Raw genomic sequence first — 10,945 nt, forward strand, 5'->3', positions numbered from 1 at the left:
AGACATTTGCCGAGTAAAAAAAATAAATAAATGAATAAACAAAACAAAAAAAATAATAATAATCAAAAGGGCAAAGTCCTTGATCAGTACATATAAGAAGGTCTGGATATATTTTTTTTCAAATGCCATATCCTGTCCTAATAACGAGATAAGAATATTTCCATAATGATATGCCGTAATAAAGGCTTCATTTTTTTTCCGACAACTCCCATGATTCACCCCTTCATTGCATTGCAGCAGTGTTTGTCAAGAGCCTTCAAATTACTTCTTGGAATACAGCGTAACCCAGGTAATGATTTATCGGTACTAAGCCGTGAATGATTTTGAGGTGGTACAGGCTAAATGGGGATTGGGCCGCGGTTTGTAATACTAATGTAATAAGCTTGTTGCTATGGAAATTCTTCCGTCTTATCATTTGTACCCTCACTGACAACGCGCCGGCATCTTTCATTTAGCAAGGAAACACAGCAGCGTGAGTCTTGCCGTCTTGTGTAGAGAAAGAAGTAGGTTATATAGGGGATATATATATTAGCAGTTTGTTTTAGGTGATATTGCTTGTTTAACTTACGAGATAACTTGAATTTCATGCGATCGACCTCAGCCTCGTAGTGCCACAGCTAATTCCAGACTTCCTTCCCCTAAGAATAGGGAAGTCCAGCTTTTAGTAGTGTGGCCAAGTGCGGTAATTGGGAAGTATTTAATGTATAGCTTGTCATTTCCAAACTGCCTGTAAATATCTTATGGAAAAGAACTGATTACATAAGCGACCTTGAAATTTGTTATTCCCATACTGTGTTTTGCAAATTCCTAGTGATGACTGGTTTCTAAGTAGTCTGCAACCCATCACTAGCTTCGTATGAAAATCTAAAGTTGATTTAATAATTTTATTGAGTGGATTTCTGGTGTAAGTATCAGGTAGCAGGAAGTGACACCACCAGATAGCGAATCCATACCTATAGGATTTCGTAGATCATGTCAGAGAAATGCAGCCTGTGGAAGAGCCAACACATTTCTTAGTATGACAGACATCATTGATTTATTCCAATATAGAAATAAAAAAAATAAATAAGGAACTATTTACAGTTATGTTTGGTAGATAATGCCTAAATAATAGATTGTACATATCAAATCATCCAGGCAGGCTGTTGTGGCCTCTGTCTTGTGACTTGTCATGACATCATATGAAGTGAAATATTTCTTTGTTTGGGAATAGTGGGTTAGTGAGGATCCAGGTGCATTTTTTTCTCTAAACTTTTAGCATCATTTTCACTCCTTAGTGCTGGATTCTCTCTCTCTCTCTCTCTCTCTCTCTCTCTCTCTCTCTCTCTCTCTCTCTCTCTCTCTCTCTCTCTCTCTCTCTCTCTCTCACTTGTTCCTGAGTTTTTACTTATTTTGATTATATATATATATATATATATATATATATATATATATATATATATATATATATATATATATATATATATATATATATATAATTTATTTCATTTTTATTAAATTATTTATTTATTTATTTTTATTTATTTATTTATTTATTCTATTTTATTTTTATTTATTTACTTATTTTTATTTGTTTTTTATTTATTTATTTATTTATTTTTATTTTATTTATTTATTTTATTTTATCTTTTTTTCATTATTATTATTTTTTTATTCATTTATTTTATTTATTTTATTTATTTTATTTATTTATTTTTTTTTTTTTTTTTGACCAGGCCTGCATATGACACTTGCTTTCTTATTGCAGCACATTTCAGTACCATGGCATCTATTACTGAAGAGAGCTCCAACAAATCTTTTGGAGGGTGGCAGAAAGTCTACTCCCATGACAGGTGAGTTGTATGGGAGAGTTAACCAAAATCCTGATGAAGGTGAAGCATGTATTCATATTATATAAGGCTCTCAACTTTTTTAGATGTATGTCTCATCTTTTTTATGACCTATTTTTATTACACACAGTCTTTCAATTCTGATATTTTTTTGGGTTGTCTCCTTCCCTTTTCTTTTTTTTTTTATGGTCTTTACATAATAGATGAAGATTTAATTCTGAGATATGTTTTACCTGTAAACTTCTCTTCAGGTTGTATAAATTCTTGTACAAAGAACAGCATTGAAGAACTGCCATGCATTGTGTTTATCTGGCTTGTTTAGATACAATGATGACATTTTACTTTGATTTGCGTATGCATTACAAACAATAATTTTTTTTTCAGCAAAGAACTTGGCTGTCGCATGAAGTTTGGAGTTTTCATCCCATCTGAGGCTGAAACAGGTAAATATGAAAGCAAAATTATATATATATATATATATATATATATATATATATATATATATATATATATATATATATATATATATATATATATATATATATATATATATATATATATATATATATATATATATATATATATATATATATATATATATATATATATATATATATATATATATATATATATATATATATATATATATATATATATAATATATATATAATATATATATATATATATATATATATATACTCGTATATATATATATATTTTTTTTTTTTTTTTTTTTTTTTTTTTTTTTTCTATATATTTTTTTTCACCATGTAGGAGGGACACCAGCCAAGGGTAACAAAAATACAATAAAAAAAAGACCCGCTGGGATACCAGTTCCCAGATAGGGTCCAAAGCAGTAGTAAAAAAAATTGAAAGATAAGTGCCTTGAAACCTCCCTCTTGAAGGAATTCAAGTCATAGGAAGGTGAAAATACAGAAGCAGACAAGGAGTTCCAGAGTTTACCAGAGAAATGGATGAATGATTGAGAATGCTGGTTAACTTTTGCATTAGAGAGGTGGACAGAATAAGGGTGAGAGGAAGAAGAAAGTCTTGTGCAGCAAGGCCACAGGAGGAAAGGAGGCATACAGTTAGCAAGATCAGAAGAGCAGTTAGCATGAAAATAACAGTAGGCAATAGCTAGAGATGCAACATTGTGGCGATGAGAAAGAGGCTGAAGACAATCAGTTAGAGGGGAGGAGTTGCTGAGACAAAAAGCTTTTGATTCCACCCTGTCTAAAAGAGCAGTATGAGTGGAACCCTCCCAGACATCTGAAGCATACTCCATTATGTGGATGGATAAGGCCCCTGTACAGAGTTAGCAGCTGGGAGGGGGGGAGGAGCTAACTTGCAGAGACATCTCGGAATGCCTAACTTCATAGAACCTGTTTTACCTAGAGAGGAGATGTGAAGTTTCCAGTTTAGATTATAAGAAAAGGACAGACCAAGGATGTTCAGTGTAGAAGAGGGGGATAGTTTAGTGTCCTTGAAGAAGAGGGGATAGTTGTCTGGAAGGTTGTGTCGAGTTGATAGATGGAGGAATTGAGTTTTGAGGCATTGAACAATACCAGGTTTGCACTGCCCCAATCAGAAATTTAAGAGAGATCAGAAGTCAGGCATTCTGTGGTTTCCCTGCATGAACTGCTTACTTCCTGAAGGGTTGGACGTCTTTGAAAAGATGTGAAAAAGTGCAGGGTGGTATCATCAGCATAGGAGTGGATAGGATAAGAAGTTTAGTATAGAAGATCATTGATGATTAATAGGAAGAGAGTGGGTGACAGGACAGAACCCTGAGGAACACCACTGTTAATAGATTTAGGAGATAAACAGTGACCGTCTACCACAGCAGCAATAGAACGGTCAGAAAGGAAGCCTGAGATGAAGTTACAGAGAAAAGAATAGAAGCTGTAGGAGGGTAGTTTGGAAATCAAAGCTTTGTGCCAGACTCTATCAGAAGCTTTTGATATATCTAAGGCAACAGCAAAAGTTTCACCAAAATCTCTAAAAGACGACCAAGACTCAGTAAGGAAAGCTAGAAGATCACCATTAGAGCATCCTTGACGGAACCCATACTGTCGGTCAGATAGAAGGTTGTGAAGTGATAGATATTTAAGAATCTTCCTGTTCAGGATAGATTCAAAAACTTTAGATAGGCATGAAATTAAAGCAATAGGATGATAGTTTGAGGGATTAGAATGGTCACCCTTTTTAGGAACAGGCTGAATGTAGGCAAACTTCCAGCAAGAAGGAAAGGTAGATGTTGACAGACAGAGCTGGAAGAGTTTGACTAGGCAAGGTGCAAGAACAGAGGCAGTTTCGGAGAACAATAGGAGGGATCCCATCAGGTCCATAAGTGCAAACACGGAGGTGCAGTTTCAGAGGTCAATAGGAAGGACCCCATCAGTTCCATAAGCCTTCCGAGGGTTTAGGCCAGCAAGGTCATGGGAATCATCATTGTGAAGAATTTTAATAAGTAGTATGAAGTAATCAGAGGGTGGAGGAGAGGGAGGAACAAGCCCTGAATTCTCCAAAGTAGAGTTTTTAGCAAGGGTTTGACCAAAGAGTTCAGCTTTAGAGATAGATGTGATAGCAGTGGTGCCATCTGCTTGAAATAAAGGAGGGAAAGAAGAAGAAGCAAAGTCATTGGAGATGCTTTTGACTAGGTGCCAGAAGTCATGAGGGGAGTTAGATCTTGAAAGATTTTGACATTTTCTAATGAAGGAGTTTTGGCTAATTGGAGAACAGACTTGGCATGGTTCCAGGCAGAAATATAAAGTGCATTAGATTCTGGTGATGGGAGGTGCAAGAACCTTTTGTGGGCCTCCTCTTTATCATGTTTAGCACAAGAACAGGCTGTGTTAAACCAAGGTTTGGAAGGTTTAGGTCGAGAAAAAGTCTCCATGCCAGACACTATCTCCTCTGTTATGCGCTGGGCACACAGAGACTGGTCTCTGACACAGAAGCAGTAGTCATTTCAAGGAAAATGAGCAAAATACCTCCTCAGGTCCCCCCAGCTAGCAGAAACAAAACGCCAGAGGCATTTCCGCTTAGGGGATCCTGAAGAGAGATTGGAGTGATAGGACAAGATGCAGATATGAGATTGTGATCAGAGTACCCCAACGAAGAGAGGGTAACAGTGTAAGCAGAAGGATTATTTTATTTCTGTTTTTCATCATACTTTAAAATATCACAAAGGTAGCTTTTGTTAGAAAATGTGATTTGCAGTAAAGTCAGCTATTAATAAATTTTGCATTTCATGTAAAGAAGAATAACACCATGAAACTTGCTCTTAATTTGTACTAAAAAGCTAACCAGTGTGAATGGCAATGGAGTGCACCTGTAAGCTGGCCAAAAATTAGTTATTTGAGTTAACTGGTAACAACCTTCACGTTTTAATAACTTCATATTCATGCATATATGTAATTTTATTTTTAAGTGGTAGTTTACTGCCACAAGCACAATTACCATCTTTCTGTCCACCATTATCCAGAGGTGTGTGTGTCATACTTCTGCACCAAGATGGGGAAAGATCCTGTGATTTTGAAAACATATTTCACAATCCAAATTGTCAGCATTGTCAATCAACTAACTGATATAAGATTGAGGAATGTATTGATGGATGAAATGTTTAATTTATGTATACTTTTTATTCAGGTCCTGTACCAGTGGTGTATTGGCTGTCAGGACTCACTTGTACTGAACAGAACTTTGTGACCAAAGCTGGTGCCCAGCAGTATGCGGCTAAACATGGCTTCCTGGTGGTGGCACCTGACACCAGTCCCAGTAAGTTAGCTACTTACTGATTCATCCTAAATTCCATCTTGGTTCATGGTCATGCATATGCATTACTGTTTTATATGTGGCCTTTACCACTTATGTACTTCACTTATTTGCATTTATTTATTTCATATCATTTGTTTATCTATTTTTATTTATATCTGTTATTTTATTTATTTGTACTTTATCATTATTATTTCTATTATGTTATTATTATTATTATTATTATTATTATTATTATTATTATTATTATTATTATATATTCCTTTTATATATTAATTAATTTTTATTTCATTTCACTTATTTACTAATTTCTATTTTATATATATATATATATATATATATATATATATATATATATATATATATATATATATATATATATATATATATATATATATATATATATATATATTGTCACCTCCAGTCTTCCTCAATGTCTGTCCACTCACTGCAGTGCCAAGGAAAGCAAATAGCTGTCCACACACTACCACACACAGCTAACCTGGGGGACTAGTTTCATCCAACACACAGCACAGACACATGGGCACACACGCACACAGACATACAGTTTCACTCTCCTTTTCTGGATAACTAAATGCAGTATCATAAGATTGAATGTATTTTACAGAATAATGCATCACACCAACACAGGAAAACATTTGACAACTAATCATGTCAACACATACCATTTAACACACCAACACCAACACACATGCAGCAAACATTGCCACCACTCCAGCAATCAGTATCCCCACACATGACCCGTGACACCACCACTCCACCAGTCCACATAAATGTAGGGACAGCCACCACTATCCCACTCCAGGTATGGGTAGTCACAACTGTCGCTTCACCCCTCAGCTCTCCACATGTCATTGTCTGCCCACTTCACCTTCAGATAAGGGAAGGAATTCCCAGCACCTGACCCCTTTCCACATTAACTGACATGGGCGGAGTCTCCTAACACCCCCTTTCAGTCATTACAACAGTATAGTTTAAATAATCTTCCTCAAAATCCTTTATCAAATGACACATAGAAGAAAGTAAATAGATAACAATGAACATATTGAATATACAAAAATGTGCACACAGAAGCATAGGTAAAAGAACATAACAAAATACAACAACAAATGGCCCATTACAATTTTAATTCCAAACACTTCAATTACCTTATAGTACCGCCTCAAATGATAAGAACCCTCGTTAATTTACCATCAGTTCTTAAATCCGAATAACAGTCACCAATTTAGAAAGAGTGGTGAATATTATCACTGACACCTCATTCCTCTCTAGGAACCTTCATGCAAGTGAAGAAATGCCTTCAGAATATTCTGTCCATGGACAAATCTTGTCTATCCTATTTTGTGCCACTTTTTTCCACCCTTACTCATACCTGTTGTTCTCTGTCTACATCATATGATCTTTTCCTCTCCTGATTGTAATTCATTCCCAACACCCAAACATCTTTAAAGCAGTTCTGTTTTTATCCCTCTTATCATATCCATACCATCTCAAGTTACTCCTAATATAAACATTAGTCATTTTTTCTCCCATTGCATTGCTTTTTAACTACTGTTATTATCTGGCTCTGTATTTATATCAGGAATATCATCTAAACAAGATATTATATTCAAGAATCAGTAATGGCATATAATAACAAATTAATTCTTGAAAACAACAGGAGGGTGCAACATTGAGGGAGAAGAAGACAGCTGGGACTTTGGTACGGGTGCTGGATTCTATGTTGATGCTACTGAAGAAAAATGGAAAAAGAATTATCGCATGTACTCCTACATCACCCAGGAATTGCCTGCCATCATTACTGAGAACTTCAAAGTGGCAAGTGACAAAGCAGCTATCATGGGGCACAGGTAATCTCATCTTAACTTTTTTTTATTTTGTTCTTTCTCCTTTGGCAACCAGTCTTTTTAAATTCCATTAGAGGGTGGTCATAGCAGAAGACCCTCCACTCACTCTTACCCATACTCCTACCCTCTCTCTCTCTCTCTCTCTCTCTCTCTCTCTCTCTCTCTCTCTCTCTCTCTCTCTCTCTCTCTCTCTCTCTCTCTCTCTCTCTCTCTCTCTCTCTCTCTCTCTCTCTCTCTCTCTCTCTCTCTCTCTCTCTCTCTCTCTCTCTCTCTCTCTCTCTTTTACATTTGACAGAAAGATGTCCTATCTTACCTGCAGCATTAGTTCTCATCGTCACAGTTTCTTCCTTTCTTCCCACCAGACATACTCATCATTAATAGTTGCAGTGTTCCCATCATATTTATGTCACAGGTACCTCCTAGGTACCTTTGATTTTAATAAACATGCAATTTATTCTTGCTGGAATCTCACTGTGGTATATATATATTAGTGGCATAACCATTGTGCCATTTAGAATTGTCTTTTTAGCTTTTATGCTAATTGTTCATCTCGTCTCAATATCTATTGTGATAATTCAACTACTTTTTTTTTTTTTTTTGTATTTCCTTTCCGTCCATGCTTCTGTTCTTGTATAGAATGAAACTAATCACTTGTTTAAATTAATTATTCTTCTTGCTACATACTTTGCTTCTAAATATTCACTGTTTATAAACCTATTTTTCTTCTTAAAAATCAATATTACTCTTGTTCAATCATATGAAATCAAAATGTATTGAAATTTATCTTTGGTCTGCATTCAGAATACCTTTTTAATCTCTTTCTCCATCTCTTACTTAGCATGGGGGGTCATGGTGCTTTGATATGTGCCCTCAAGAACCCTGGCCAGTACAAGTCTGTGTCAGCATTTTCCCCAATATGCAACCCTATCAACTGCCCATGGGGAGTGAAGGCCTTCTCAGGTTACTTGGGAGCTGACAAAAAAGATTCTTGGAAGGAATATGATGCATGTGAGTTGGTCAAGAAGTACAATGGACCTCCCTTGGAAATCTTAGTAGATCAGGTAAGACATGATACACATCAAACTTTGCATGGTATCAGGCTGAACTTCATTCAGTCATTGAGGGATCTTTGTCTTGCAGCTGATTCATATAAGGTGATGACATTGATGACATACATACATACATGTGTGTGTGTGTGTGTAAATATTTTTTTCACATATTTGTAGTACAGGCACTTATCTCACTCAATATAAACATCACAGAATGAGTCTTAAAGTAATCACCATTCATGGCTTCACTTCAGGGAAAGGCTGACAACTTCCTTACCCAAGGACAACTGCTACCAGATGCTCTGGTCACATCATGTGCGGCTGGTGGGGTGCCACTCATCATGCGCATGCAAGAAGAATATGACCATTCCTACTACTTCATTTCTTCATTCATGGGAGATCATTTTGATCACCATGCTAAATTTTTTAAATCTTGAGTTTAGGTCAGTTAACATTATAAATTCAGGTGCAGCATGGAAACCTGATAATTTTTCTCATCATGTCTTTTGAGCTAATCATTTGGAGGAATAAGTAATTAATAAAATGCTAATTTGACAAAGCTGTTTTCATACCCTTCAACCTGTTCAAATCACATGATCATTAGCATTTTACAAGGTTTGCTTTCTCCTGTGAAAGAATTGAATTTCACACTTACTCTGTTTTGTTCTGAGAACCTCATGAAGTGTGTAATATTGACAGTGCTTTAAAGACCCTTGTTTGTTCTAGTAACAAGATATCACAAATAAAAAAACTGTTCTTATTTCTGTTTTCAAGTGTTCAGTGTTTAGCCTGAGTACTTATATGGAATGTGTGGGATGTTCAAGATGTCTTGAGCTTTCTTGTAGATAGGAAACATGTTTACAGTGTGGCTGTGGATGAGAGAATGAAGCAAATGAAATGTCAGACTGAGTATAAATCAAAGCTATATTCAAAAGTCTTTATATTCAAAAGTCTTCCAATTCTGCAGATATGTAACAAGAGGTTTCATGCAGGCTTTTGTTCATGTACTTAGTGTCTCTTAACAGCAATACCAAGGATGGATAGCATAGCATAACTACGTTCTGAATAACCTGAGGCCATTTGGTTCTGTTAGTAGGTACACACCTTGGTAAAATGGTACAGTTTGTCTATATATTGCAGAATGAAGTAAATTGATTAATTAATGCTAAAGATTATATTTCCTTCAGGAAAGGAGAGTTGATGCCTTGTACTAGAGCATGTGCCATTTTTGCAGTATTTTTCTTTTTTTTTTTTCTTTTTTTTCTTTTATATTCTATCCAAGGATGATGCTGATCTGAAAACCCGTTCAGCCTTGTCCACTTCCGTTTTCCAACTAATGAGGTTTCACAGATGCAACAATAATATTTTTACATAAATAACTATTACACTACAGCAGCAAGCTTAGCTAGAGCCTTTTGGTAATTTTGTCTGTCTAAGATGTTGCCATTTAACAAAAACCCATATGTTGTCTGGGCACTGAAGGTGTTGTGAGTGAAGGAGAAATCCTGCAACAAAGGTGATGTATGGTGACATTGTAACAGTAACTTCGCTAGCTTATTACCAATAAAGTATCACCCTGTTGAGAGGTCTTTGTTGGTGTGGATGTTGTTGGTGTTGGTTTCAGTTATGCGATATTGAGGTGCTTAATTCAAATCAGCCATTAAGCATATTGTTCTTAAGCAGCATAGGCATTAATTAAAAAACTTAGCATGTTGCAAAGTTCACCGCTGGTCTTGCATTCGTTTTTTTTTTTTTTTTTGCCAGCTGCATCCCAAAAGCTGATCACAGGCAACCAGGGTCATGGAACCCAGTAATTGAATGACTGACTAGTGAAAATTTAGAACCGTTTAATTTGCATCTCAGCCGAGTGCAAGGTAATGATGACACAACTTTCGTAGATGTACCTACTAAATTTACAGGCGCAAGACAACCTCAGCCTGTCTCGAAATGAATAAAAATATCACGTATGAGATATATGAGAGATTCACATGATTAATGAAATATGGCAATAGGTAACACGAATAATTTTATCAAAGAAGGTACAAGCAAATTGTTTGCAGAATAATTATCCCCACAAATAGCAAGCAGTAATGCGATAGAAGTCATAGATATATAGTTCAGGGTACTTTTAGATGAGCTATGGCATTATTATGATACATACAAAGGAATTATTGAAGTTTAAAGGCATAAGATCCTCACTGTAACAAATTTACCCCTTCCTCTCCTTTCTCCCTATGCTATGATGGAGCATTGCACGTTCCTTTCCTCTCCCTATTTGTTAGGTATGCTGCATATAAGGTATATAAAGGGATCTATATATTTTTTCCTCTTTTATACCGCAAAATCTACTGATGCTCAAACAATTGAAATTTCTGTACAACTGACCTCCAGAACATGCATTGATCGGTGAGGGTGCTGAGAG

At 35.7% G+C, this 10,945-nt stretch overlaps 1 protein-coding gene across 2 annotated transcripts; it reads left to right on the forward strand.

The window, feature by feature from the left end:
• Positions 1-134: 134 nt before the first annotated feature.
• Positions 135-9,082, forward strand: LOC135102967 (S-formylglutathione hydrolase-like). Of its 2 annotated transcripts, none has more exons than XM_064008726.1 (7): positions 135-289; positions 1,748-1,832; positions 2,214-2,272; positions 5,481-5,609; positions 7,288-7,477; positions 8,313-8,535; positions 8,778-9,082. In XM_064008726.1, the coding sequence occupies exons 1-7, from the start codon at positions 166-168 to the stop codon at positions 8,958-8,960; spliced, it is 993 nt and encodes a 330-aa protein (XP_063864796.1). In that variant the 5' UTR covers positions 135-165; the 3' UTR covers positions 8,961-9,082. The 2 variants fall into 2 exon arrangements, with proteins under 2 accessions (XP_063864796.1, XP_063864797.1); XM_064008727.1 differs by lacking the exon at positions 135-289 and adding an exon at positions 391-472.
• The last annotated feature ends 1,863 nt before the right edge of the window (positions 9,083-10,945 follow it).

This window comes from Scylla paramamosain, chromosome 8 (genome assembly GCF_035594125.1).
Source record: "Scylla paramamosain isolate STU-SP2022 chromosome 8, ASM3559412v1, whole genome shotgun sequence".
In the NCBI taxonomy this organism is placed as follows: domain Eukaryota; kingdom Metazoa; phylum Arthropoda; class Malacostraca; order Decapoda; family Portunidae; genus Scylla; species Scylla paramamosain.

Excerpts from the sequence above, each read along its gene's own strand:
- LOC135102967 (XM_064008726.1), top strand. The coding sequence starts at position 166 with ATGATATGCCGTAATAAAGGCTTCATTTTTTTTCCGACAACTCCCATG. Across the intron at positions 1,833-2,213 it reads AAAGTCTACTCCCATGACAG|CAAAGAACTTGGCTGTCGCA; the intron begins GTGAGTTGTATG and ends TTTTTTTTTCAG. Across the intron at positions 5,610-7,287 it reads GGCACCTGACACCAGTCCCA|GAGGGTGCAACATTGAGGGA; the intron begins GTAAGTTAGCTA and ends TGAAAACAACAG.